The 27,839-nt window shown below is 56.0% G+C and overlaps 4 protein-coding genes across 18 annotated transcripts in view; 2 read left to right on the top strand and 2 right to left on the bottom strand.

Moving 5' to 3' along the window:
• Positions 1-8,198, top strand: part of LOC115604094 (mitochondrial uncoupling protein 2-like) — a 53,557-nt gene extending 45,359 nt beyond the window's left edge. For 6 of the 13 annotated variants that reach the window (XM_030476823.1, XM_030476821.1, XM_030476825.1 and 3 more), the window contains 7 exons: positions 3,475-3,574; positions 4,573-4,703; positions 4,811-5,021; positions 5,189-5,386; positions 6,103-6,204; positions 6,282-6,462; positions 7,690-8,198. In XM_030476823.1, coding sequence (XP_030332683.1) covers positions 3,475-3,574; positions 4,573-4,703; positions 4,811-5,021; positions 5,189-5,386; positions 6,103-6,204; positions 6,282-6,462; positions 7,690-7,786 — 1,020 coding nt within the window. In that variant the 3' untranslated portion in view covers positions 7,787-8,198. Of the gene's footprint in view, positions 1-1,808; positions 2,816-2,871; positions 2,997-3,474; positions 3,586-4,572; positions 4,704-4,810; positions 5,022-5,188; positions 5,387-6,102; positions 6,205-6,281; positions 6,463-7,689 lie in introns of those variants that run through there. The other 7 variants (XM_030476833.1, XM_030476828.1, XM_030476827.1 and 4 more) reach the window with 5 other exon arrangements.
• DNAJB13 (DnaJ heat shock protein family (Hsp40) member B13) lies at positions 2,459-13,626 on the bottom strand. Of its 3 annotated transcripts, none has more exons than XM_030476837.1 (8): positions 13,474-13,626; positions 13,190-13,293; positions 12,884-13,045; positions 12,264-12,421; positions 11,199-11,312; positions 10,806-10,919; positions 10,646-10,722; positions 2,459-2,929 (listed from the first exon to the last, which is right to left on the bottom strand). In XM_030476837.1, exons 1-8 carry the CDS (start codon positions 13,539-13,541, stop codon positions 2,782-2,784), a joined length of 945 nt encoding a protein of 314 aa, XP_030332697.1. In that variant the 5' UTR covers positions 13,542-13,626; the 3' UTR covers positions 2,459-2,781. The 3 variants fall into 3 exon arrangements, with proteins under 3 accessions (XP_030332697.1, XP_030332695.1, XP_030332696.1); XM_030476835.1 differs by lacking the exon at positions 2,459-2,929 and adding an exon at positions 7,816-8,081; XM_030476836.1 differs by lacking the exon at positions 2,459-2,929 and adding an exon at positions 9,463-9,922.
• A 67-nt stretch (positions 13,627-13,693) lies between these two features.
• PAAF1 (proteasomal ATPase associated factor 1) lies at positions 13,694-26,260 on the bottom strand. Its single transcript, XM_030476834.1, has 12 exons — positions 26,173-26,260; positions 26,026-26,066; positions 25,270-25,373; positions 24,077-24,166; positions 21,774-21,872; positions 20,783-20,933; positions 18,592-18,786; positions 17,489-17,580; positions 16,269-16,384; positions 15,409-15,491; positions 14,956-15,038; positions 13,694-14,120 (listed from the first exon to the last, which is right to left on the bottom strand). Exons 1-12 carry the CDS (start codon positions 26,217-26,219, stop codon positions 14,043-14,045), a joined length of 1,179 nt encoding a protein of 392 aa, XP_030332694.1. The 5' UTR covers positions 26,220-26,260; the 3' UTR covers positions 13,694-14,042.
• Positions 26,261-26,279: 19 nt separating this feature from the next.
• On the top strand, positions 26,280-27,757 carry LOC115604098 (cytochrome c oxidase assembly factor 4 homolog, mitochondrial). The gene is made up of 2 exons (XM_030476839.1): positions 26,280-26,373; positions 27,326-27,757. The coding sequence occupies exons 1-2, from the start codon at positions 26,280-26,282 to the stop codon at positions 27,592-27,594; spliced, it is 363 nt and encodes a 120-aa protein (XP_030332699.1). The 3' UTR covers positions 27,595-27,757.
• Positions 27,758-27,839: the final 82 nt, after the last annotated feature.

Below are 27,839 nucleotides of genomic sequence, written 5' to 3'. Positions count from 1 at the left end.
TTCAGTGTGTGCTTGAGCCCAGAACCCCCCCGTGTGCTGGGCTGCACCCCCAGAGCGTGAGCAGCAGCTCAGGGAGGGGATCCTGCCCCTCTGCTGCGCTCTGGGGAGCCCTTAGAGCAGCTCCAGTGCCTAAAGGGGCTCCAGGAAACCTGGAGAGGGGCTTTGGACAAGGGCCTGTAGGGACAGGCCAAGGGGAATGGCTTTAACCTGCCAGAGGGGAGATTGAGGTGAGAGAGGAAAGATCTGACTTCAGCTGCCCTCAGGGGGTTAAACGAGTGGAGCTACTTCAGGCCATGCTGCTCACTGGGTCTCCTGGCACCCAGGGTTGATTTGAAAGTCAATACCTTGGTTCAGCCTTTCGCCTACATGGCTGGGCTGCTTCCCCATCCCGCCGGGCTCAGCCTCTCCGGGAGCAGTGGAAAGGTCTCCTGAGGTGAGCGGCTCCCTCCTGAGAGATGCAGCTCCAGGATCCTGTTTCTGCTTTGACCTCACCCTTTGGGGTGGGAAATGGCTTTTTTGTGTCAGGAATAAGTGGTTTTGGAGATGTTTGTGTTTGGTTTCCTGCACTTTACAGGCTCAGATGAGTATTGACCCTGTGACAGCATCACTGGGAAGAGCCCTTAGGGGAAAACACTGCAGGTAAAAAGAAACAAACCCTGATCTCTACATAGAATCATGGAATCAACCAGGTTGGAAAAGAGGTTTAAGCTCACCCAGTCCAACCGCTCCCCAGCACTGCCAAGGCCACCACTAACCCATGGCACTGAGGTCTCGGCTACACGGGGTGTGAACACTTGCAGGGCCGGTGACTCCAGCCCTGCCCTGGGCAGCCTGTTCCAATGCCTGAGCACCCTTTGGGGAAGGAATTGTTCCTCAGCTCCATCTAAACCTGCCCTGGTGCAGCTTGAGGCCGTTTCCTCTTGTCCCATCCCTTGTTCCTTGGGAGCAGAGACCAGCCCCCTCCTGGCTCCAGCCTCCTGTCAGGCAGTTGCAGAGAGCGAGAAGGTCCCCCCTGAGCCTTCTCTTCTCCAGACTAAACCCCCCCAGGTCCCTCAGCCGTTCCTCATCACACTTGTGCTCCAGGCCCTGCACCAGCTCCGGTGCCCTTCTCTGGCCCCGCTCCAGCACCTCAATGTCTCTCTTGCAGTGAGGGGCCCAGAACTGACACAGGGTTCAAGGTGCAGCCTCACCAGTGCCGGGTACATCCTGGGTGTCCCTGTGTTTGCTGCAGCCAAAGCACCAGAGGTTAATCAAAAGCTGATTTAACAACAGCTACAGTTTCTACGGACAAGACCAAGAGAGGCCAAGTTTTCCTACAGGATGATTTTCAGGTACCTGCTCCTCTCTGGCTTGCTTTGGTCAGCACGTTTGGATTTGTCATGTAGGAAACCGACCTCTCCATAGCAAAGGGGGTTGGATTTTAGGGTCCTGCAAATAAAACTTAATAATTAAATGAATTAATAATTAAACTTAATAATTAAACCCCAAAATTCAGAGTGTCAGAAGCCAGTGAAGACCCTGCTGGGGCTCCTTTGGCTTCATAGAAGACTTTGGCTGAGGGTAGACGCTCACAGATTCAGAGTTCACTTGCCAAAAGCTTTCTAATGTGGGTTTATAGCTTTTGCTTTCTGCAGCAGCAAGAAAAATCAGCATTGCAGGAGCTAACACTGTGTCAGGCAGGGAAATACTTCACCAATGTGGGTATTATTCCTTCCAAACAGTTGGAACAAACAGGTTTTTATCCAGAATTGGAACAAACAGGTTTTATATCCAAACACTTGGAACTAACAGGTTTTTTACCCAAACAGTTGCTTTTCAGTGCGAGGAAGAGGAGAAACCCCCCTCAAGGAGAACTGTGAGCAGCAGGAACCACCTCACGAGGGTCTTTCCCTGCGTATCCCACTTCTCCCTCGCGGCAGGACCCCGGATGGGTGTCCAGAGGACACTGGCTCCTCACTGCTGTCCCTTGTCCCCGCAGGGCGCAGCGGTGCTGCGGAGCGTCCCGCACCGGCGGCCCCGGCCCACGGCTCAGATCTCGGAAGAGGAGACCCAGAGAATCGCCAGGATCTTCTCTGCTCGGCTTTCCAAGAAGGAATAACGCTGGAGAGAGCCCGTCCAGAGCTGCTGCTTTCCAAGCCACGGCCTGATGCACCAGGTCATCCAGGGAGGAGGACGTGGAATCCGTATTGGTATCCCGTTAATGCCTGGGAGGAGCTGAGAGCACGTGTCTTGCAAGGGCAGGTCTCCAACAAGACACCACCTCAGGCAACCACGAGCTGTCGTCTGGTCTCCAGCTATTCCATTTTTGGGATTTAATCATATGGAATTGCTCTAATTAACCTTTTATTTTCATGAGTAAACACATTGGGACAGCTCCTTCAACCATCCATCAGTGGATGCTCCATGCATCCATCAGTGCTCTGTCAAGCATCCATCAAAGGATGATGGAAGGAGGATGGAGAACTTTGATGCCCATCAGCAAGCAGAGACCTATTGCTATGGATGGGGAGGGAAGATGAGCTCCCTCCCCAGGGACCTTCTAAAAACACATGCTGGGAAGCACAGTTTGTTGATCCTGGAGGAATGGATGTGCCTGGGGCGGGGGGGTTTGGAATCCCAGGCCAAGGATACTGTAAAATACCTGGATGTGTATAGAAGGATTTCACTAGAAATACGGAATTTTATATCCTAAATTATTTTTGTACGTTTTTAGGTCAGGAACCTTTTGGATAATGGATTTGGATCTAAACTGAGCCAAGTTCTTTCCGTACTGTTTGTGTGTCAATAAAATTCCCAAGGTTTCTTGTTGTCCAGTTGGGTCCAGAGCCCGTCATTAGCAGGTGGATGGGATTCCTTCCTCCAGGAGCCTCCAGTGCCAGAGGGGAAGGATGCCATGGAATGTTTCCCACAGGGGCACATGGAAAGGTCACTGCAGAGTAACTGAATATCAGTGTGGAGCGAGTGGACCTCGAGGGAGAGGGAATGCTCCAGACGAGGTGCTGAATTCAAACCACTCTTTGAACTCAGGATTTAAGGAACCGAAGTGTCGGCGTCTCTTTTCCTCCCACCTCTGAAGTTATCATGAAATCATGGAATGGTTTGGGTTGAAGGGAGCTTAAAGCTCCTCCAGCTCCAACCCCTGCCACGGGCAGGGACACCTTCCACTAGAGCAGGTTGCTCCAAGCCCCTGTGTCCAACCTGGCCTTGAACACTGCCAGGGATGGGGCAGCCACAGCTTCTCTGGGCACCCTGTGCCAGCGCCTCAGCACCCTCACAGGGAAGAGCTTCTGCCCAAGAGCTCATCTCAATCTCCCCTCTTTCAGTTTAAAGCTGATCCCAGTTTAAAGCTGATCCCAAAACACTGTGGGCTGGATGCCAGTTGGGTTGGGAACACGGTCACAGAGGAGGTGACCATGTTGACTCCTGACTTATAGCTCGGCCATGAGGTAAACAGCTTTTCCCTCTTGCATTTAGGTCAGTGGTGGAGCAAGGTCCAGCCAGATGGGACAACAAGACCATGGACACCAGAGAGGGGTGACGAGCTTCTGCCTGGAGCCCAATCGCTGGAGCAAAGGTGGCTTCAAGGTGTTGAACCAGCTCCAAATCCCTTCGTGCTCACTCACAGGGCGAGCTCACACGTCCCTTTGGGCTTCCTGGGTGTAGGGCTCGGTAGCACAAAGGGTTAAACACACGGAGTTCTGAGGAACTGCAGGAAAAGGGACATTCCTTGATCCCTCGCTCCCCCCTTGGCCTCCGGCCTCATCCCTCCCCTCGGCACCTTCCTCTCAGCCGCACTCAAAAGGTCATCCTGGTTTACATCATGGATTCATCTCGGAGCCTCTTTGGGCTCCTCCACGTGAGCTCAAGGGACATGTTATACCACACCAAGGAAATCCAGCTCTCTGGAATGGATTCCGGCTCCGTGGTCCGTGCCAGGGGCAGAGGGGATCAACCTGATCCCAAACCGGTCACTTTTAAAGCCTTGGCCAAGTGTTTGCTGCATCTTGTCCTTCCCAAAGCACATTTAGGGTTAAACCCCCAAATTACTCCCCATAGGAGGTGCCAGCAGCCAGCAAAGATGCAGGATCATGTTGTGGGGTGCTCTGCTCCGATGGGTGCTGGGGGTCTGGGCAGGACCCGAGGGTTCGACCTCAGCCACGGGTGGCCCCATTCTCCTCAGCTCAAATGCCACCGAGGGAACTGGGTTTCGCTGTCACCCGATCCCGGTGGCTGGAATGTTGTCCCGGTGCTATATAAGGGGAAGCCAAGGAGCCAGGCAATGCCCGTGTGAGGAGCCGGGCTGCCAACGGTGAGGCCATGGGGGGGTTCACCCTGGGGGAGGCGGTCCCACCGAGCACCCCTGTTGTGGCTGGGGTGGGGAGGGACAGGGTGGGTGCATCCAGTGCCAGCCCTGGGCTGAGCGAGGAGCCCCGTGCCTCAGTTTCCCCAGGGATACAGGCGAGGAATCAGGGCAGGGTTTGGCTTTTGGGGGTGTCCGAAGCCAGCAAACAGCCACGTCGTCACCTCTGTCCCCAGACTGGACCCCAGCTTGAAGCCCCTTTTTCCTTCCAGCCGCCATGGTGGGTCTGAAGCCCCCCGAGGTGCCCCCAACAGCCGGCGTCAAGTTCGTGAGCGCGGGGCTGGCCGGATGCATCGCCGACCTCTGCACCTTCCCCTTGGACACCGCCAAAGTGCGGCTGCAGGTAGGACCCGCTGCACCCCCCATCCCCGGGAGCACCCCATAACGGTGGGACCCCCAATGTGCACCTCAGAGCTGGTGGCGCTTTGGGGTGACGCGGGTGTCCCGCAGCTCCAGGGCGAGGTGCGCATCCCCCGGACCGTGGGTGCTGTGGAGTACCGGGGTGTCTTTGGGACGCTGAGCACCATGGTGAGGACGGAGGGACCCCGCAGCCTGTACAGCGGGCTGGCGGCCGGGCTGCAGCGCCAGATGAGCTTCGCCTCCATCCGCATCGGCCTCTACGACTCCGTCAAGCAGCTCTACACCCCCAAGGGTGCTGAGAGTGAGTGTCCGGGAACACCCCATCCCCGCACACCCCTTGTCCCTGTGCGCAACGAGGGTGAAAAACCACCCTCCACGAAGCTCCCTGACGCCCCAGGGTACTTAATGGGGTCCCCATGTGGTGGGGGACCCCTCACACCCAGGGGTCCCAGCGCTTGTGCTCTGCAGGCACAGGGCTGGCCCCGCGGGTGCTGGCGGGCTGCACCACGGGAGCGGTGGCCGTGGCCTGTGCCCAACCCACCGACGTGGTCAAGGTGCGGTTCCAGGCCAGTGGGGCGCTGATGGATGGTACCCGGAGGTACAACGGCACCATGGATGCCTATCGGACCATAGCCAGGGAGGAGGGAGTCCGAGGGCTCTGGAGAGGTAGGAGAGGAATGGGGATTGGGATGGGAATGGGATTGGGGTTGGGATGAGGATGAGGATGGGAAGGGGATGAGGAAGGGGACAAAGAGCACAGTGTGCAGTTCTGGTGTCCCCAACATAAGAAGGTCATGGAGCTGTTGGGGCAAGTCCAGAGGAAGCCATGAGGATGATCAGGGGCTGGAGCAGCTCCTGTATGGAGACAGGCTGAGAGAGCTGGGCTGGGGCAGCCTGGAGAAGAGAAGGCTCCTGAAGGGGAGACCTTAGAGCAGCTCCAGTGCCTAAAGGGGCTCCAGGAAACCTGGAGAGGGGCTTTGGACAAGGGCCTGGAGGGACAGGCCAAGGGGAATGGCTTTAACCTGCCAAAGGGGAGATTGAGATGAGCTCTGAGGCAGAAGCTCTTCCCTGTGAGGGTGCTGAGGAGCTGGCACAGACTTTTCCCAGAGAAGCTGTGGCTGCCCCATCCCTGGCAGTGTTCAAGGCCAGGTTGGACACAGGGGCTTGGAGCAACCTGCTCTAGTGGAAGGTGTCTAGTGGAAGGTGTTGGGACTGGAGGAGCTTTAAGGTCCCTTCAACCCAAACCACTCTGGGATTCTAAGGATGCAATGAGGGATGCAGATGGGGATGGGTGAAATGGGGATGGGGGCAGCAGTGCTGGGGCACCCACCCAGGGTGCTCCAGGCAGGTCTGTGACAGCCCCGCTGCCCCCTCCCGCACAGGGACACTGCCCAACATCGCCCGAAACGCCATCATCAACTGTGGGGAGCTCGTCACCTATGACCTCATTAAGGACGCGCTGCTGCGGGCGCAGCTGATGACAGGTCAGGATGGTGCTGAGGGGACCCTGCTGGGTGTTATCCCCCATCCCCCTGCCCCTCAACCCCGCTGTGCCCCACAGACAACGTCCCCTGTCACTTCGTGGCCGCCTTCGGGGCCGGGTTCTGTGCCACGGTGGTGGCGTCGCCGGTGGACGTGGTGAAGACGCGGTACATGAACGCCGGCCCCGGGCAGTACCGCAACGCGCTGAGCTGCCTCCTGGCGCTGCTCATGCAGGACGGGCTCGCCGGCTTCTACAAGGGGTGAGTCTGGGGGTGATGCTGCTGAGCACCAGCAAGCTCTGTGCAGGGACCAAGCCTTTGACACAGGCCCCACGATGTCCTCACTGAACTGATGGGTTTGATGGGTGGGTGAGGAACTGGATGGTTGCACCCAAAGGATAGAGGTCAGTGGCTCAGTGGCTGGATGGACACCAGTGACAAGTGGTCATTGGGATCAATCCAGGCCCTCCACGGTTCCTCAGTGGTCTATTCTGGGATCAGAACTCTTTAATATCTTCATCAATGACACAGACAGTGGGATTGAGTGTGTTGTCAGCACCTTTGCTGATGACATGGAGCTGTGTGGTGCAGTGACATGATGGAGGGAAGGGATGGGATCCAGAGGGACCTGGACAGGCTGGAGAAGCGGAACAGTGTGAACCTCATGGAGTTTAACAAGGCCAAGGGCAAGGTCCTGCCCCTGGGTTGGGGCGAGTCCCGGTCTCAATACAGGCTGAGGGATGAAGGGATGGAGAGCAGCCCTGAGGAGAAGGACTTGGGGGTACTGGTGGATGAAGGGACATGACCCTGCTTCAGTGTGTGCTTGAGCCCAGAACCCCCCCGTGTGCTGGGCTGCACCCCCAGAGCGTGAGCAGCAGGTCAGGGAGGGGATCCTGCCCCTCTGCTGCGCTCTGGGGAGACCCCCCCTGCAGTCCTGATCCAGCTCTGGGGCAGCAGCACAAGAGGGACGTGGAGCTGCTGGAGCGAGGCCAGAGGAGGCCCCGGAGCTGCTGCGAGGGCTGGAGCAGCTCTGCTCTGGAGCCAGGCTGAGAGAGCTGGGCTGGGGCAGCCTGGAGAAGAGAAGGCTCCTGAAGGGGAGACCTTAGAGCAGCTCCAGTGCCTAAAGGGGCTGATAAGAAAGATGGGGAGAGACTTTTTAGCAGAGCCTGTTGCAACAGGATGAGAGGTGATGGTTTTAAACTACAAGAGGGGAGATTCACATCAGGCTGGATGTGACAAAAAACCCTTCCCTGTGAGGGTGCTGAGGCGCTGGCACAGGGTGCCCAGAGAAGCTGTGGCTGCCCCATCCCTGGCAGTGTTCAAGGCCAGGTCGGACACAGGGGCTTGGAGCAACCTGGTTGGGACTGGAGGAGCTTTAAGCTCCCTTCAACCCAAACCACTCTGTGGTGCTATGACGCACACACCGCACAGCACCAGGCAGGGCACTGCTGGGATGTCCTCACCATGTCCTTGCTCTTCCTGGTGCAGGTTTGTCCCGTCCTTCCTGCGCTTGGGCTCCTGGAACGTGGTGATGTTCGTCTCCTACGAGCAGCTGCAGCGCGCGGTGGTGCTGGCCCGCTCCTGAGCCGGCCCCGCTCGCCCCTCGGCGAGGACCTGCACTCAATTACATTAATTGCCATTAATTGAAGCTGTGGGGAGCAGCAATGCCACATGGGCACCTGGTCCAAAGGGAGCCCTGAGAGGAACTCATGGATGGATGGAAGGAGAAACAATAGGAGTTGAAGAGGAATGTGGGAGAATGGAGGTTTCCAGAGCGGAGTTTCGGGAGGGAGAAAGAAGTGGTGATGGGTTTTCCAGCTAGGAAGAGCATCACTTCCCGATGGTGGTGAGGAGCAGGTGAGCAGCAGGAGCAAAGGTGGCTTCAGAGTGTGAAACCAGCTTGAAATCCCTCTTGTGCTCACACAAGGGCCGGGGATGTGGCATTCCTGTTATTCCTTATGGACGCTTCCAATAAACAGCCCCTATGGGGTCTGATCTATCACCTCGTTGGGGGCTTTAGGGTCCTTCTCTCAGCCCTGAGATGCTGCTGGAAAAGGGGAAGCTTATCCAGAAGTTTCCTTGAGTGTTGTGTGCTGTCAGGGAGCAGCTTGAGCAGAGATTCTGTGATTAGGGAAAAACAAGCATCGGAGCGGGGTGCGCTCATGAGCACGTGTGCACCCATGGGTGCAAAGAGCTGCTGCCAAGGAGGCCTCATCCTCTCACACTGGATCTGCAGCTGCCAAAGCTGCACCATCACATCAAGGATTTGCTGCTCAAATCCCTAAAATAACCCGGGCTCACAAATCCCATCACAGCAATAACCTGCCCCGGTCCTCACCTCTGCCCCAGGGCTGGGTTCTGGGCTGTGGCTGCTGCCCCTGCCCCGGGGATGAGGTGGGAACCTCATGGAGTTCAACAAGGCCAAGGGCAAGGTCCTGCCCCTGGGTCAGGGCAATCCCAGCACAGACACAGGCTGGGGGAGACTGGATGGAGCAGCCTGAGGAGAAGGACTTGGGGTGTTGGGTGAGGAGAAGCTCCCCATGACCCGGCTTCAGTGTGTGCTTGAGCCCAGAACCCCCCCGTGTGCTGGGCTGCACCCCCAGAGCGTGAGCAGCAGCTCGGGGGGGGATCCTGCCCCTCTGCTGCGCTCTGGGGAGCCCCCCCCTGCAGCCCTGATCCAGCTCTGGGGCAGCAGCACAAGAGGGAGATGGAGCTGCTGGAGCGAGGCCAGAGGAGGCCCCGGAGCTGCTGCGAGGGCTGGAGCAGCTCTGCTCTGGAGCCAGGCTGAGAGAGCTGGGCTGGGGCAGCCTGGAGAAGAGAAGGCTCCTGAAGGGGAGACCTTAGAGCAGCTCCAGTGCCTAAAGGGGCTCCAGGAAACCTGGAGAGGGGCTTTGGACACAGGATGTAGGGGTAGGAATTAGTTTGGAGCAACCTGCTCTAGTGGAAGGTGTCCCTGCCCGTGGCAGGGGGGTGGAAGTGGAGGAGCTTCTAACCCAAACCAGTCTGGGACTCTATGACATGATCCATAGACAAGGCACAGGGACACTGCTCCGGGGCAGCACACACAGGATGTGCTGATCCCGACTGTTCCAGCAAGTTTGTGCCCTCAGTCCTGTGGCTCCTCTCCTGGAACACCACAAGCAGCTGGAACAGGACCCGGAAGCCACTGGCAGGAGGTCCCTGAGCCCAGCGCTGTCACTGCCGCATGGAAGGGGATCACACTTACCCAGCAAGGAGAAAGCTGTAGAGAGCACAGTGAGGCCTTGGGCAAATCCTATGGTCTTTTCCTCCAAAGTTTTGGTCCTTCCTGCACCCCCAAACCACAAGCTGGGATGACTACAACCCCCCAACATCCTTCATCATCCCTTACACGGCTGCAGGGTGGCAGCCAAGGGGCAGAGTCCATAAAGCAAAGCTGAGTGAAGGCAGCAGGAACAGCCTCAGGACCGTTGTTTCAGGACGACCCTTGTGTTTTAGGGTGCCCAGGAGATGGAACAACCTCTATCCTGTCCCATTGTGGGCTCCAGAGCTTTATTGGTGGGAGGAGAAGGTGAAGGTCATCGTCCCCTAGGACAGGAGGGCGCTTCTTAAGAGCATTTTCTTGTCAGGTGTGAGCTTCTTGGGAAAGCAGATGTTGAAGTAGATGAGGAGGTCACCCTTGTGCTGGGTGTCCTCAAGCCGGGGCATCCCCTCCCCTGGCACCACTTTGCAGTACTTGGGGCTGCAGAGCAAAGGAAGGGGCGGAGAGGAGCTGCAGGATGATCCCAACAGGGGCTCCAAGCCCCACTGTGTCCATGTGGAGCCCCACGGCCCCTTCAATCGCTTCCCTGCAGGACCTGCCTGCCCTGCTCTTCAGCCGCATGGCTGCAGGTTCCCTGCCTGCAGCCAGAGCACCCAAACCTCATCTCACTCGTGTCTCCCACCCCAAACCCTACAAATAATGGCTTTAACCTGCCCGAGGGGAGATTGAGATGAGCTCTGAGGCAGAAGCTCTTCCCTGTGAGGGTGCTGAGGCGCTGGCACAGACTTTTCCCAGAGAAGCTGTGGCTGCCCCATCCCTGGCAGTGTTCAAGGCCAGGTTGGACACAGGGGCTTGGAGCAACCTGCTCTAGTGCAAGGTGTCCCTGCCTGGGGCAGGGGTTGGAACTGGAGGAGCTTTAAGGCCTTTCCCAACCCAAACCATTCCATGATTCCATGTTCCTATGATTTGTGATTCTCCACTACCAGCAGCACAGCCCCAGCCCATGACAGCAGCCCACTGTGGGCATCCTCCTCCAGGCAGGAACCCCCCCAAACCTCCTGGAAAGCTGCCGAAACACCCCAATTCAGGGAAGAGGAACATGTCAATGCTGAGGCTCCTCCTAAGCGCCCGTTCACCTCCTCGGCCACCAAACTCTGCAGGAAGGCCCCTGAGCCCAGCAGCCGTTTCCCCCTCGGCACTTACTCCACGATGTCGTTGATGGGGATGTTCAGCAGCCGCCCATCCAGCGTCCTCACATCCACCGTGCAGCCCACCAGAGCCTGCAGGGCACGGAGCAGGACCTGCAGCTGCAGCCCCACAGAGCAGGCATCAGCTGGTTCCACCCCCTGGCTCAGCTCTTTACCTTTCCCAGGGGGATGGTGGCGACGAAAATGAGGTTGTCATTGACTCTTTTAAACCTTGGGTGGATTTTCTCTTGGACAACAAAGGTGATGTCAGCTGGAATGACGTTTGGGCCCTAAAATTAAGGGGGGGGGGGGGAGAGAAAAGGAGTCTTTTATCCAAAACTCAGCAAGGGAAAGCAGACTGGGCTTTCCAAAGCTGATGCCAGGCTGAAGACACCCCCTTTCAGTGATGTTTTATCTATCCTAAGGATAATCCAGGAATGGAGAGTTCCTTGGAGTGTTGAATTGCTGCATTAACCATGCTGCCAACTGCCCAGGGCAACAGGGAACCTGCAGAGAACACACAAGGAAACCGGAAAACCCGGACCAGAGCTTCACCCCATGGTCTTTACCTGGTCACCTTCCTTCTCAAAGGTGATCCTGGTGCCCTGCCTCCACCCCGGCTGCACGTCGATCGTCAGGATCTTGTCTTTGATGGAGCTCGTTTGACCATCTTCATTCATGACCTGGAAGGGGGGATGAGGGGATCCGTGTCTGTGACTGTGGGAGGGCTCTGCTCGGCCACCCCAGCAGCCAGCACCGGTTCCATCCGTGCTGGATCATGATCCTGCAGTACCGGATAGAGCCCTGCAGATGGGGCAGTGATCTCTGCGCTGCCACCCGGTCAGTCAGTCACGGAGTGTCTCAAAGCTCCTCCAGTTCCAACCCCCTGCCACGGGCAGGGACACCTTCCACTAGAGCACGTTGCTCCAAGCCCCTGTGTCCAACCTGGCCTTGAACACTGCCAGGGATGGGGCAGCCACAGCTTCTCTGGGAAAAGTCTGTGCCAGCGCCTCAGCACCCTCCCAGGGAAGAGCTTCTGCCTCAGAGCTCATCTCAATCTCCCCTCTGGCAGGTTAAAGCCATTCCCCTTGGCCTGTCCCTCCAGGCCCTTGTCCAAAGCCCCTCTCCAGGTTTCCTGGAGCCCCTTTAGGCACTGGAGCTGCTCTAAGGTCTCCCCTTCAGGAGCCTTCTCTTCTCCAGGCTGCCCCAGCCCAGCTCTCTCAGCCTGGCTCCAGAGCAGAGCTGCTCCAGCCCTCGCAGCAGCTCCGGGGCCTCCTCTGGCCTCGCTCCAGCAGCTCCACGTCCCTCTGGTGCTGCTGCCCCAGAGCTGGATCAGGGGCAGGGGGGGTCTCCCCAGAGCACAGCAGAGGGGCAGGATCCCCTCCCTGACCTGCTGCTCACGCTCTGGGGGTGCAGCCCAGCACATGGGGGGGTTCTGGGCTCAAGCACACACTGAAGCCGGGTCATGGGGAGCTTCTCCTCACCCAACACCCCCAAGTCCTTCTCCCCCAAAGGAGAGCACAGCTCCAAATTCAGCCCTTCCTCCCCACCAGCTTTCACAGCACCTCTTGTGCCAAACTCCCTTCTCCAGGAGAGGATGGCACCAGTTCCTCCCTTCACCCCACGGTCACTACCCTGCGGGAGATCTTGATCTTCTTGGTGCAGCCATGGAACAGGTCTTCAAGGGACAGGTAGAGATCCCTCACGACTGGGGGGTCCTGCTTCATCGCTCCTCGGCCTCGCAGCCCCCCGAAGGGCAGGATCAACTCCGAGCCATCCTCAGCAAAGAATTCTGTGTGAGCAGGGAGCTGTGGGTCGTCTCAGTTGGATCAGAGGCTGGGGAGCCCCTGGGGTCTCCTCATGGAAGATGAGCACCTCAAATACACCCCAAGAAGCAGAAACCTCCCATCTGCTTCTGCCTGGGACCACCTTCCTGCTCCAGCTGAAGTGGTTTCATCCTGCTCATGTGTTTATGGCATCCCACCAACCAGACCCCTCTTTTTGGGGTTGGGTTTTGGAGGTGGAAATCCTCCATGGAAAGGGTCACAAGAGCAGGTGGGGAGAGCAGAGAGCCTGAACACGCACCCCCAGGGCTCTCACCCACCTGAGACTGGGGGAAATCAGGATCTAACCTCCAAGAACCAGGGACCAGCAGCACCAGAGAAAAACTGGGCAGGGAAACAGCCCCATAGAGCTTCAAGCTTAGGGCTGGCGGTGGCCGTGGCATCGTGGCACCCCAGACCCCTCCATGTACCTGCAAAGGGGTTGTCTCCACCAAAGAACTCCTTGAAGACTTTATAGGGGTTGTTGTGAAACACGTATCCGGCGCTCCAGGGGTTGTCATCACCGAATTCCAAGGGGATGCCACCTTTGAGCCCTTCTTCTCCAAACTTGTCATAGATTCCTTTCTTCATGGCTTTAGGGAACAAGGAGGAGTTGGGGATTTCAAGCCAGAGAGCCGGGTTTTGCTTGGATGGAGGCTGGGGGGGGGGGGGGTCCCCCACCTGAGAGCAGGAGCCCCCAGTGGGGCACCAGAGACCCCCCTCCCGGCCCCACTTACGGTCGCTGAGCACATCGTAGGCCTCGGCCAGCTGCCGGAACCTCTCGGGGGCCCAGGGCTCGCTGCATTTCAAAGGGTGGTTCTTCAAAGCCAACTTCCGATACCTGCGAGGGGGAAAAGGGCAGAACTCGCCCTCAGGGCCAGCCCCGCGGCACCACAGGGCCCCGCTGCGGGGAGAGCCGGGCCGGGGTGGGGGGGCAAAGCGCCGCCGCACACACACACACAGGGTCCCCCCCGGCCCCACCATCACCCCCCGGGCCCCCCCGGCCCCGAGGCCCCCTCACGCCCGCTTGATGTCGGCGTCGGTGGCGCCGCGGCCCAGCTCCAGCACCGCGTAGTAATCCTGCCCCATGGCGGCGCGTTGCTATGGAGACCGGGGGGCCCCCGACAGCACTTCCGGCTTTCCCACCCCGCGCGGGGCATGATGGGAGTTGTAGTTCTCCGCGCTCCCGCTTCTGTTTTCCATTAACCCCCCCCAAGTTTTCATGGAAAATTCCTTCTGCACATCGCTGTTATCAAAGAGGCTGCTTTATTTCAGTCCACGCTGGGAGATATCACCCTCCCCACCCCCCCAAGCCCCATTTATTTTTACCTTTTCCCCTAGAAATAGCGATTTTCAGCAATTGTTGCAACACAAAATCCTCCCGAACACCAGGGAGCTGCTCTCCAACTAAAAACGATCCAAGTTGTGTTGTAGTAGGAAATCTACGTGTCACAAACCCCTCTCTACACAGCCTGGCTATCCCAATGGCCTCAGAAACTCCTATGTCCCATCGCAAACACGCTGCGCAGGAAAACCAGCTTGGAAGAGCCTTTTTGACTCTTCCCTTTGCTATTTGGTCCATCCAAACATTTAAAGGTCGGAAAGTTGGTATCTCCTCACTATCCCGTCTCTGCAGCACGTGTAAATCTGCTTCTCCCAAGAAGCTACCTGGAAAAGAGGGGGGAAAAGTATTATTTAAGGTGTTTCCCAAGTAACAGTTGAAACTCTCAGGGATCAGTTTTCCTTTTGGACTTTTAGAGAGAGGTGATTCCTGAAACAGCACTTAAAGGACAGCTCAAGGTTTCACCAGTTTAGGGAGGAGGTGAGCACCCACACAATGTTCTTCTGTTAGATCCAAAAGGGAAAATGACTTTTTTCCATGCTTTTCTCATGTTCTCCTCATGCCAATGAGCTGTGCAGGTCCAATCTCGGCCTCCACATGAGGGAGAATGTTAATCTTCAGGGATGTGCTGGCTAGGAGAGGGAGAACTGGACTTTGGAGCTGGAATGGGTTGAAACAAGAGCTAATTTCCACCAGCACCACCAGGTTGAGAGCTCAGGGATCCCTGAGCAGTGGGAAACACAATGACAAGGCCTTGTTCCTGCTCTCAAGTCAGCAGGGGACAAGAGAGGACAGGCAGCACCATGGAGCCGGCTGCTGCTTTCACCCTTGTGATCCTTTGAGCATAATTAATTCATATTCTTTATGAAAACACCATTCTACAAGAGCTGCTCCAACAACCAGGCTCCTCCACGGCTTCAGTTTGGCTCCTGCACGATGGAGATAACACTGGTGTGTTATCTCCAACCACAAGAACTCAACCACAGAGGAGCTGTTTATGCAAAATATAGAGATTATTCAGGTAGGAAGAAACCACACAGCTGAAGAGTGAGCTGTGTGAAGGAATGTGTTGTGAGGGCTGCCAAATTCCAAGACAAAGGCAGTTCATGCTACCTGGCATCACCTTTCCCTACAACTGGGGCAACACATCCTATTCCTTACCTTGTACACGGGGTCGCAGTCAGCTTCTGTGAGATCAAGGACGTAATCAAGGTCTTGCTGGATGATAAAGCAAGTTCCATCACCTACATGAGCAGAACATGCCAAGGAATGAGGAACATTGGCCAATTAGTGCAATAAGCCATGCTCTTAATTACAAAGAGGTCCATCAAACACTTGATCACAGGGTAGGAAGCCCCCAGGAAGAGGGAAACATGCTCCAAGAGTTGAGATGCACCTTGGAAACCCTATTTTGGAGGAACAGAGGGGATGGTGGGAGGTGGAAATCACAAGGCAAAAAGCAGCCATGTAATATAGCTCCTGCAACATCAGCTTTTCACCATGGGCACAGTCCAACCCTCTCCTACAATATGCCAGAGGGCAATACTCAGAGAGCACAAAGCTCCTCCATCCCATCATACGATTTCTAGTGGCACCACAGAGCGCTGGAGTTACCTTGGCTGGCAATAAATCCATCTCGGTACGGGAGCAGCGAGAGCACTGGTGCTCCTGATCGATGGATGACCTGGATGGGAGTGCTGGAAAATGGAGCAGGAACAAGGAATGAGAATCATAGTTGTTAGCAAGAGCCCATTGCAATGTGTTAGCACTGAAAGAAGAAAGGGAGCTCATCGAATCCCAGCCTGGTTTGGGTTGAAGGGAGCTTAAAGCTCCTCCAGTCCCAACCCCTGCCACGGGCAGGGACACCTTCCACTAGAGCAGGTTGCTCCAAGCCCCTGTGTCCAACCTGGCCTTGAACACTGCCAGGGATGGGGCAGCCACAGCTTCTCTGGGAAAAGTCTGTGCCAGCGCCTCAGCACCCTCACAGGGAAGAGCTTCTGCCTCAGAGCTCATCTCAATCTCCCCTCTGGCAGGTTAAAGCCATTCCCCTTGGCCTGTCCCTCCAGGCCCTTGGCCAAAGCCCCTCTCCAGGTTTCCTGGAGCCCCTTTAGGCACTGGAGCTGCTCTAAGGTGTCCCCTTCAGGAGCCTTCTCTTCTCCAGGCTGCCCCAGCCCAGCTCTCTCAGCCTGGCTCCAGAGCAGAGCTGCTCCAGCTCGAGCCTGTAAGTCTTTTAGGAGGCACTTGCCAGAGAACATCCCATGAGATCACAACCTGAGCAGAAGTATCCTCCCCAGTGCTCCCCAAGACACAGAAATGGCTGTGAAGAGGCTCATAAGCTCATGATGCCATGGCTTGGGCCACATCCACCCTTCAGAAGGGCTATTGTCTGCAGCGCCCTCAACCTGGCTCTCTTTCCCAGCCCAAAACCTCATTGTGGGTTAAATACTCGCAGCCTCAGGCCCTCCCTCACTCACTTTGTGTTTCTCACATCCAGCTGATAAATGTTCCCATCCTGAGTCCCCGCCAGGATATAGGTACTTGAGAGGAATGTGCAGCAGTTGAATGCATCGGATCCATCAAAGAGGAACACCTGAGAACACAGAACAAATGCAAGTGTCAGACACACAGATCAGGACACAGGACACCCTGAAGGAAGCAATAATCTATTTACAAGTCAGTACAGTTGCTTCCATGAGCCTTGGCACAAAGTGGCAAACCCAGAGGTAAGTTAATAACCTCTCAGTGCTGCTCCAAGATGAGGAGAATTGCTCCAGGATCACTTTTGGTAAGTCAGGGGGGACACTGCAATCAGGGAATGCTCCTGGGTCTCCTTTGGAGCAGGGATGTGACATACAGTGAGAGGAAACTGATGCTGAGCTCAAACTAACCTTCAGACACTTTGCCATCTCACTGCCCACATGGAGTTCATCTGTTCCACCCAAATTTTACCCTCCACAACCACCACGAGCAGTTTGATGTGCTACAGAGAATCAGAGAATGGTTTGGGTTGGAAAGAACCATCAGATCATCCAGTTCCAACCCCTGCCAGGATGGTCCTGGTAAGATCCTCAGTACCTGAGATTTACCATTTCCCTTTGCTAAGAGGAGGGAGAAGCTCTGGTGACCACCTGAGGTCCCACCTGCAGAATAAACAGCAACTTCACACCTTGGCTGGATGAGGCAGCTTCAAGTTCCTGCTTCACAATGACATCTACTGGCCACTGTTTAAACAGTGTCTTCCACACACCTGGGTTAAATGAGGAGGAATTCTCACTCCTCAAACCCCCACATAACAATCTGGCAGTAGGAAAGAGAGAAAACATCCCTTTACTGCACCAGGTTTTAGTTTCTCCTCCAGGGAATACGTACAGGGGAGAACACTGCAGTGTAAGATCAAAGGGATGAGCAGCTATTCCCAGCCTCCAGCCTGGATCTGTCCCTTTCTGTGCCACATGAGGAATGAAGCTGGGGTTACACTAACCAGCTTCTTCATCTACATAACTAGATAGATAAACTACCTCGGTTTAACGTTGCTTAATTCCTCATCCTGGTGCTCTGCACTCTGTGAACAGCAGTTACAAACCAAGGAGCTGCTGCAGCAGCAACAGGAACCAAGGGACAGGCCCAGATGTGGTTTATAGCAGCGCCTCAGAGCACACCCCAGGCAGGGACCTGGGCCAGTCTCACTCCTTACCGGCTGCCTGCTCTGCAGACCCACTCCTTGAAGCTTCTTGTCCTCTCGAGCCAGCAGCAGGAGTTTCCCTTCTGTCCCAATCTCACGTTCACCTGACAAAAGGAGAATGGGTAATTCCAGCAGTGGCTCTGCAATGGTACCAAAACCTGCCAATTTGGATCCCCCCAGCTGAATCTAAAGCAACATTCATCCAGAACCTAAGACACCAGCAAGGAGATCCCAGTCTTAATCACTCAAACTGCCTGATACGGCTCAATTATTCCTCAGGACTGGAGTGTTCCAACCTGGTGACCCCAGTTGCCTTCCCTAAGCAGTATAAAGGCATGCAGCAGCATGCCACACACTCAGGATTAGTGGTGACAAACCTGAGCAGTCTGGGACAGGGGAATCATGAAAGAGTTTGGGTTGAAGGGACCTTAAAGCTCCTCCAGTTCCAACCCCTGCCCCGGGCAGGGACACCTTCCACTAGAGCAGGTTGCTCCAAGCCCCTGTGTCCAACCTGGCCTTGAACACTGCCAGGGATGGGGCAGCCACAGCTTCTCTGGGAAAAGTCTGTGCCAGCGCCTCAGCACCCTCACAGGGAAGAGCTTCTGCCTCAGAGCTCATCTCAATCTCCCCTCGGGCAGGTTAAAGCCATTCCCCTTGGCCTGTCCCTACAGGCCCTTGTCCAAAGCCCCTCTCCAGGTTTCCTGGAGCCCCTTTAGGCCCTGGAGCTGCTCTAAGGTCTCCCCTTCAGGAGCCTTCTCTTCTCCAGGCTGCCCCAGCCCAGCTCTCTCAGCCTGGCTCCAGAGCAGAGCTGCTCCAGCCCTCGCAGCAGCTCCGGGGCCTCCTCTGGCCTCGCTCCAGCAGCTCCACGTCCCCCTTGTGCTGCTGCCCCAGAGCTGGATCAGGACTGCAGGGGGGGGCTCCCCAGAGCGCAGCAGAGGGGCAGGATCCCCTCCCTGAGCTGCTGCTCACACTCTGGGGGTGCAGCCCAGCACACGGGGGGGTTCTGGGCTCAAGCACACACTGAAGCCGGCTCATGGGCAGCTTCTCCTCACCCAACACCCCCAAGTCCTTCTCAGGCTGCTCTCAAAGCTGAATGTTAAGAGGCAGCTTCTCACTGGGAGCAGTTTCAGGCGTGCCCAGGTGGAGGGAGCTCTCCGCAGTGCCCACAGCGATGCCGTTGACGGGAGAGCCGCAGTCAGCGAGGAGCCCCAGGCAGGCGGCCTTCCCGCAGTCCCAGAGCCGGGCAGTGCCGTCCCGGGAGCAGGACACGACGTTCCTTCCCCGATCCACGATGGCTGTGTCCAAAATACCTGCAGCAAAGCAAAGCCACGTGTTCAGAGAGCATGGAATGCACACAAAGCATCTCCTTTCCCAAGCTGCTGTCTCCAAAGTGCCACCAGTCATCAGAGCCAAACCATGTGGGGTGCAATGTGGGGTAGGGACCCACAGTGTCAAGAAAGAGGTGTATGTGGAAGGCAGCAGCTCCCACAAAACCATATGGAGCTGGAGCCATCGTCTGGCACAAAGGCAAGATATTACCAATAAAATCATCAGCCTCAGAGTGAGCTGATCCTGCAGCTCCTGCAGTTTCTACCTCCAGAATTACCCTTGAGGAGAGCACAGCCTGGTCCAGCACTTAAAACATTCCCAAGTCCAGCTCTGGGTAATCCCAAAAGTTGTGAGGAGCAAGTAGCATCCCCTTACGTGGCTACAGAAACATCAGAAGAGCAGTTTTTGCAGGTGCTGATGTTCCTTAACTGCTTTATTTCAGTGTGGGCTGTCAAGTCTAGCTCTGAAGAACAACTCCATGTATTTTGGAAGGGAACAGTCAGAGGTTTGAAGATTTAATTGACACTTTCCCTACTGAAGCAATCATTAAACATGACAAGCTCCAACAACAGGACAAGCCAAGCACACAGACTGCAGCAGCTTGGGCTGGAGTTCGAAGCAGGGAATAAAGGCAACATGAGAGCTGTGAGGAGCCAGGCAGTGGTGGTGTGACCCAAGCTGTGTTACACTCTCTGCCACCTTTGGTTTGATGCACATTTACAGCAAAGTAGTTTGAATCCACACAAAGAAATCACAGGAGAACAGCAGCAGGTTCAGTAGAAGATGAGTTTTTGAATTAATCAAGTTTTTAGGCAGCCACATGGACCTTTCTAATAACACCAAACACCTTGGGAGACAGGGAGGACTGTACTGAGTTAGTTGCTCAGGGAGCAGGTAATTTGGGGCAGGGTTTGGGGCATCTGCTGCCACATCCACAACTCACTTGGAAGCAACCACCTGCCATGACAAGACAGCATCACTGGCCACTGTGCTCTGTGCCTGGTGTAAACAGAGAGTAAAAGAGGAGCAGGCTTAAGCAGTACGTAGAAATCCACATTGCTTCTGAACAAAGGGTCCTGGAAACCCAAATCTGCTTTCCAGAGATTAACAGAGGCTCTGTCCAGAAACTTGCTTTGATCACAGCTCTCAGGAGCCTTTTGGGTAGCCCATTTTCCATCCCCTGCAGTTCTTCCCTAGGACTTAAGACAGTGTCAACTGGAGGAGTTTGTAGTGCAGACCCTGGATGCAAGGAACAGCTCTAAACTCACTAGGAAAGGTGGTCAGTGCATCCTCAAAAGGAGGACACAAGGAGAGGGAAGAATTTACTCTCATTTTGAGCAGCAAGGCCATCAGCAGGGGCAGAGCTGAACATCTGCCCTCAGTACAGGGGTGAACAAGCTTATTCCAGCCCTTCTTAAGTAATAATCACTTAAGTGTCCTTGCCAGCACCTCTTGTTCTGCCCCACTCACTTTGAACAGCACGTGTCCTCGAGGCAGGTAACTGCCTGAGTTCTGCAAGTCCATCATAAGCTACTGTTTGCTTTTCTGGGCAAGGAGAATGAAAAACAACCAACAAAACCAAAAGAAAGAGGCTCTGGAGCAGCTAAAGCTGAACAGGGTGTTCTGGAGGCATTCCCAGTGCAGGCAGCAAGGCTACTGAATGCAGGCTGGAGCTCTGGAGGAGCAGAATGCCCTCTGCCTCCACCTCTGGCACTCACCACAAGCTCATGGACAGCATCTTCCCTCTTTTAATCTTAATTCATGAAGAAAACGCAACAAAATGGTGAGATAAAGAGTTTCATCTGTCTAATACAGCTACTGATCTTCTTATGTATGTTCTGGGAGCTTGGAAAAGCTACTGTGGGCATCTAATACAAATGCAGAGCACAAAGTGCAGCAGGCTGGTGGCCGAACATCAGCCCTTGGGTCCAAAGCAATTCTACACATGGCAGATGAAGCATTTGAAAGGCTAAGTACCTCCTTTGTGACCTTTAAATGTTACCACGCAGCTGGCATCTTCTGCTGACCAGACCTTTAGCTGGGCATCCATTCCCCCGCTCAGAACCACGAGGCCAGATGGGAAAAACCTGCAACAATTCACATCATACACATGGCCTTCCAATAGTCTCTGGAAAAACAAAGAACTATGTGCTAGTTCCGTTGTTATCATCCTTATGCCAAGCACTTTTTGAGCTATGAGACTGGAAAACTTGGGGTTGCCATGGGGGCAGAGGATTAAGTTCAGCTCCTCTGGGTTTGTGTTCCTGGAAGGGACTCATCTGCAGTCCAAGAGGCACTTTGGGCATCCCTCTACCATATGAGTAGCTGATTCCATAGTAAAGGATACTACATTTATTTCTAACTACAGGTTAAATGTCTTTATCCTCTACCAAACAAGCAGTTGACAGGTGAAGCTCCACAAGAAACACTAACTGGGAAGGCAGCAAGCCCAGATGTGGTTAATCCATCATGGGCAGGAGTCTTCTCCTCACCTCTACTGCAGAAGACATTCAGTTCTTGCAGCACACAGGGTAGGAGCTGATGGTTTTCTCCCACATTCTAGCTGTCATCTCTAAGGACCCATTCTCATTTCCACCCTGAGACTCCTCTCTGGATTGCTGAGTATCATTTCCCTTGGGAGAAGTCCTGCTTTCCCAGAGACTTGACTTAAAACATCAGAGATGTCAAACCTGAATCAGGTTTTCATTCAAAAGCCAGACTTTGAATGAGATCTCAGTGTTCGAGGCCAGGTTGGACACAGGGGCTTGGAGCAACCTGCTCCAGTGGAAGGTGTCCCTGCCCGGGGCAGGGAGGTGGAGCTGGAGGAGCTTTAGGATCCCTTCGACCCAAACCATTCCATGATTCTTGCCTGCCCTAGACCTCAGCACACGGACAGCCTGACCAAAGACAGGGCCAAATGACTTCAGTAACGTCACAGACAACCCAGAACAAAGCTGGATGCTCTTACTCTTATTTCTCCATTTGCAGCCTGCCAGATTTTCATGGTCCCATCTGTGCTGGTGGACACACCAAGCCCTCCGCCACTGGAGATATCAAGACAGGTAATCTGCAGGAGAGTAAAAAACACCAAAGGTTAGCTTTGTATCACCCTCTATATAGGTATGTCTGCTCCAGAACCTCACTCTGTAATGGGGGAGTCCTGCTAAGTACATCATTCCGTGCTGTTATCTCCCCAAAACGTACTGTTGGACTCATTTAAAACACCCAAAAGAGCTTCCATAGTCCTGGTAAACAGTTTTAGCCTGAACATGGAGCTGTTGGAGCGAGGCCAGAGGAGGCCCCGGAGCTGCTGCGAGGGCTGGAGCAGCTCTGCTCTGGAGCCAGGCTGAGAGAGCTGGGCTGGGGCAGCCTGGACAAGAGAAGGCTCCTGAAGGGGAGACCTTAGAGCAGCTCCAGGGCCTAAAGGGGCTCCAGAAAACCTGGAGAGGGGCTTTGGACAAGGGCCTGGAGGGACAGGCCAAGGGGAATGGCTTTAACCTGCCAGAGGGGAGACTGAGATGAGCTCTGAGGCAGAAGCTCTTCCCTGTGAGGGTGCTGAGGTGCTGGCACAGGGTGCCCAGAGAAGCTGTGGCTGCCCCATCCCTGGCAGTGTTCAAGGCCAGGTTGGACACAGGGGCTTGGAGCAACCTGCTCTAGTGGAAGGTGTCCCTGCCCGTGGCAGGGGTTGGAGCTGGAGGAGCTTTAAGGTCCCTTCAACCCAAACCAGGCTGGGATTCTGTGATTTAATTAAGAGCACAGGGTCATGGTTAATCCATTACAACAGCCATTAAGTACATTTACTTACACATTGGTAACGTGAGACACATGCTAGTAACACGAGTGGCAGCTTATACAACAAACCAACCTGTGGTAATTTGCTCTCTAGTTGAAAAAGCCAAAATCCCTGTGAAGGTCATTGAAGCAGAAACCAAACCCCTCTCTGATGTTTGCCACATGCCCAGATTTTCAGCAGGGACAGGTAAGGTGGAATCAGGCAAAGCAGGAGCGCTCACAAGAGGCAGCAGGTAAAAAGGAGAAGTGGAGCAGAGTCCACACCAGCTTTAAACTCATCTCCATATTAACAGCTCCTGCTCCAGCTGCTTTCCAGAGGAGATCTGTGCAGTGCAGCTGGAACCCATCACCTCCCTTTGACAGCAGAGTGAACACTTCCACCTGCATCTCCATTTTGCTGTGCTCTGAATGCTGATTCCACGTCTCCCACAAAAGGGCAGCTGGGGACTCTCGAGCAGCACAAAGCTCAGGGAAGTGATTCACCTTTTAGAGCCAAGCTCCATCTCTCAGCAGAGCTCTGCCTCCTCTTAAAACAGCTGCAGAGTGGCCTTTATGTCAAAGGCACCTTGATTTATACTGCTTTTGAGCTAATTCAGACTGACTTTGCAGCTTCTCAGCATTTTAGGCTGGGTTTATCACAACCATTTACTCAATACATCATGAGATAAGTGTCCTGTAACATCTCCAGTGGCTTCAGGGACTCCCTGCTGTACCTGCAGGATACACACTCCCCAGCTTCTTGGATCATTTCCACGTAGGATTAAGTGTTCAGCAGAAGCACAAACTACAAAGGCAAGTTATGAGCTTCTCTTTGGTGAAGAAATGGAAGTTTCAGGTCAGAGTCAGCCTTTCTGTCACTGCTCAGCACGTGGCTGTGCTTGTGGCACCCCCAGATCAGGAGGGCATGGTAAGAAAGAAGATTATTCAGCCAAAGGAGCAAGGCTGCTTTTAAATGAGAAGTTCATTCTATTTAAATAGAAGCCGAATCTTTCTGGACTCTGAATCCCCACCAGCTCAAGCTGAGTTTATGCAACATGCAATTCCCAGCCCCACAAACACAAATTCATCCAGGAAAGATGGAAAACTTTATTACATTGGAGCAAAGAGCTGCTGCAAACAGGGACTGAGCTGAACCAGTCAGAGATGAAGAGCTCAGCACCTGGAACCTCTTATTATCTTGGGTTTTGACACACTAATTCACATATTCCTTTACAGGGGGGGCTGTCATGGGCCTGAAGTGAGCAGAAATCACATCACTTGAAAGAAAAAACAGTCTAAAGAATTATAGAGATTATTTTTAGGGATTAAACTCAACCATGATCAAGTTTCCCAGGTTTCTATGCACTGATATGTTCTATTCCCTGGTTCACACACAAAGTCAAACCACCCCTCAGAAGGGGCCCACAACGTTCAGACGCACACTGGGAAAGCTGAAGGTCACTTCCAGTCATTTCCCACTCATTTGGCAAAGTTACTTACACTTTTCTGATGAATTCTACCAAAAGTCGTGTAGGGGGCCAGGAACTTGGTGGACACATTTTCGTGAGGACAAGAAATGAGAATGCTCTTCTACAGGAGGAAAGAGAGGGGAAAAGAATTAGAAGTGCTGTTAGTCCAACTGAAACACAGACACTGACAAAGTAGAACCACAACCTGGCCCTGGCTGTGCTCTCCCACAGGCTGATGGCAGATGCAGCACTGGGCTCATCTCCTTATGATGCCAGCCCTGGGTGCATGGGATGGCCACGATGGCCTGGCCAGCAGTGACACACAGCCCCAGCCTGACTATGGTATGCTCCAGAGCACTGCACAGGCAGAAGGCCTGGGATAGCTGGATAGCACCATGCAGGGGAATGGGCAACAGCTTCAGGCTGCTACTTTGAGTGCTGTAAAACCACAGCTACACGTTGGGTGGAGAAGTGATTAGAGCAGCCCTGAGGAGAAGGACTTGGGGGTGTTGGGTGAGGAGAAGCTCCCCATGACCCGGCTTCAGTGTGTGCTTGAGCCCAGAACCCCCTCGTGTGCTGGGCTGCACCCCCAGAGCGTGAGCAGCAGCTCAGGGAGGGGATCCTGCCCCTCTGCTGCGCTCTGGGGAGCCCCCCCCTGCAGTCCTGATCCAGCTCTGGGGCAGCAGCACAAGAGGGACGTGGAGCTGCTGGAGCGAGGCCAGAGGAGGCCCCGGAGCTGCTGCGAGGGCTGGAGCAGCTCTGCTCTGGAGCCAGGCTGAGAGAGCTGGGCTGGGGCAGCCTGGAGAAGAGAAGGCTCCTGAAGGGGAGACCTTAGAGCAGCTCCAGTGCCTAAAGGGGCTCCAGGAAACCTGGAGAGGGGCTTTGGACAAGGGCCTGGAGGGACAGGCCAAGGGGAATGGCTTTAAGCTGCCCAAGGGGAGATTGAGATGAGCTCTGAGGCAGAAGCTCTTCCCTGTGAGGGTGCTGAGGCGCTGGCACAGACTTTTCCCAGAGAAGCTGTGGCTGCCCCATCCCTGGCAGTGTTCAAGGCCAGGTTGGACACAGGGGCTTGGAGCAACCTGCTCTAGTGGAAGGTGTCCCTGCCCGTGGCAGGGGGTTGGAACTGGAGGAGCTTTAAGGCTCCTTCAACCCAAACCAATCCATGATTCCATTGCCCCTTTGTGCACAGAAGGCAGTTACAAACTCCCAGCCCAGCCCTGGCACCTTGGTGACCTCCCCAACCACGAAGCCCTCGGAGGCAGCGATGTCAGGGACACCCTCGGTGCTGAGCCCCCGGCGGGTCACGCTGCCGTAGAGGGTCGGCTTCCCTGTGGGGAGAGCAGCCATCAGCCTGGACACCCCCAGCTTCCCTTCCCTTCCCCCCCTCCTAACCCACAGGGCACCCCAAAACTGCCCTCCCCTCCCTCACAAACCACCGGGCTCCCCCCCAAGCCACCCTCACCCCTTTATAACCCACAGGGCACCCCTCAACCCCCTCCATCACTTCCTAACCCCCAGGGCACCCCAAAGCCGCCCTGATTCCCCTCATAGCACACCCCACAACCACTCTCCCCCCTCTTAACCCACAGCGCACCCCAAAACCGCCCTCCCCCCATAACCCAGAGCACCCCAAAACCACCCTCACCCCCCCATAACCCACAGAGCACCCCCCAACCACCTTCACCCCCATCCTAAGCCAAAGGGCACCCCCCAACCACCCTCACCCCCCTCATAACCTATAGGTCACCCTCCCAACCACCCTCACTCCCTCATAAACCCATGGGCTCCCCCCTTTCCGCCTTCACCCCCCCTTTTACCCTATAGAGCCCCCCACTCATAGGACACCACCCTCACAGCACACCCCCAACCCCCGTCACCCCCCCCCAATCCACAGGACCCCCCCACCCACCCCACAGGGCTCCCTCCAGCCCCCCCCCTTTACCCCACCTCCCTCCCCCGAGGCCTCCCCAGGCCGCTCACCAGGGCTGCGGCAGCTCAGCCAGGCCTCGCCCTCGTCCCTCCTGCGCACAGAAGGAACAACAGTGAGTGCGGGGCAGGGGAAAGGGACCGGGGCCTGAGGGGGGCCTGAGGGGGACCCGGGGGGGTCCTGGGGGGGGCCGCGCTCACCTCAGCACCCGGTTCCAGTCGCTCTGGATCCGCAGCGTCGCCGCCATCTTGCCGAGGCGCCCGCTCCCGCCTCCCTCCTTCCCCGGTGGGAGGGGGGGAGATGTCCAATGAGCGGGCACGGCTTCCGCGACGTCACGCCGCGCCTCAGCGGTGCCTTGCGCGACACCAGCCTTAAAGGAGCCGCGCTGCGGTGCTGGGTGGGTACCGGGGGAGCATTGGGGGTGCTGGGCACCTATGGGTGTGTGTAGGATGCATGGGGGTAGTGCCCTGAGCACCCATGGCGGGGTGCATGGGGGCGCTGTGGGTGCCCTGAGAACCCATGGAGGGGTGCTGTGGGTGCCCTGAGCACCCGTGGCGGGGTGCATGGGGGTGCTGTGAGTGTCCTGAGCACCCATGGGGGGGTGCATGGGGGTGCTGTGGGTGCCCTGAGCACCCATGGGTGGGGACATGGGGGTGCTGTGGGTGCTCTGAGCACCCATGACGGGGTGCATGGGGGTGCTGTGGGTGCTCTGAGCACCCGGGGAGGGATGAGGGAGTGGACAGCTACGGGTTGGGGAGGGTGCTGGGTAGGAGTAGAGTGCATGGAGGGTGCTGAGCACCCATCGTGGGGTAGGGTGCATGGGGGAAGGGCTGAGCACCCATGGGGGGGAGTATGGATTGGGAAGGGAGTTGGGCACCCATGGGTGGGGGTAGGGTGCATGGAAGAAGTTCTGAGCACCCATGGAGGGAACGGTATGGATTGGGAAAGGAGTTGGGCACCCATGGGTGGAGGTAGGGTGCATGGGGGAGGTACTGAGCTCCTGTGAGGGGGTGCTGTGGGTGCCCATAGCACCCTAGGAGGGGTGTGGGGCGGACAGCTATGGGTTGGGGAGGGTGTTGGGCACCCATGGGTGGGGGTAAGGTGCATGGAGGGTGCTGGGCACCTATGGGAGGAGGCATGATGGGTACCCATGGAGGTGTGTGAGCTGCACAAAGGGGTGCTGAGCTCCTCCGGGGGGGGGGCATAGACCCTTTGGGGGCACCATGGAGGGTGCTGAGCACCTATAGGGGTGTGGGACAGGGGTGCAAGTGGTGTCCCCAGCACAGGGACAGCAACCTGGGCTGAGGTGGAGGGGAAGGCAGCACCCAACTCCTGCCACCTCCCTCCCCGCAGCGATGGCGAGGCCGGGCCATGGCAGGAGCCGAGCGGCGCCGGAGGAAGATGAGGATGAGGAGGACCCGGTGGACGCGCTGGTGGCCAGGACGGGCTGCATGGCGCAGCACCGGGCGCTGCAGCACTGCATGGCGGAGCGGCAGGACTGGCGGCACTGCCAGCCCCACGTCAGGGCCTTCAGAGACTGCATGGCCCAGAGGAAGCAGGACAGGGAGCCAGGGAGGGCACCCAGCTCGAGCCAAGGCCACCCAGCACCTGCTGCGGAGTGAAAGCACCCTGGAATGCTGATCCCGGCATGGGAATGCTGCTGGGAATGGGGGAGCTGCGCCATGTCATCCTCTGTTTGGGGTTTGGTGCAGTGGGTGGATGTGCTGGTGAATCCATGTGTGGTGGTGGGGAATTAAACCTAGTGGTGGTGATCACGCTGGCTGAGGCACGTGTCTCTTGTCTGCATCACTGGGGTAACTGGAAGCTCAGGAAGGATGATTGTGAGGATCCCACAATCATGGAATCC

The sequence above is a fragment of the Strigops habroptila genome, chromosome 2, assembly GCF_004027225.2.
Source record: "Strigops habroptila isolate Jane chromosome 2, bStrHab1.2.pri, whole genome shotgun sequence".
Taxonomy (NCBI): Eukaryota; Metazoa; Chordata; class Aves; order Psittaciformes; family Psittacidae; genus Strigops; species Strigops habroptila.
Note: the sequence above shows the minus strand (reverse complement) of the source record. Positions and strands in the feature narration are given on the sequence as shown.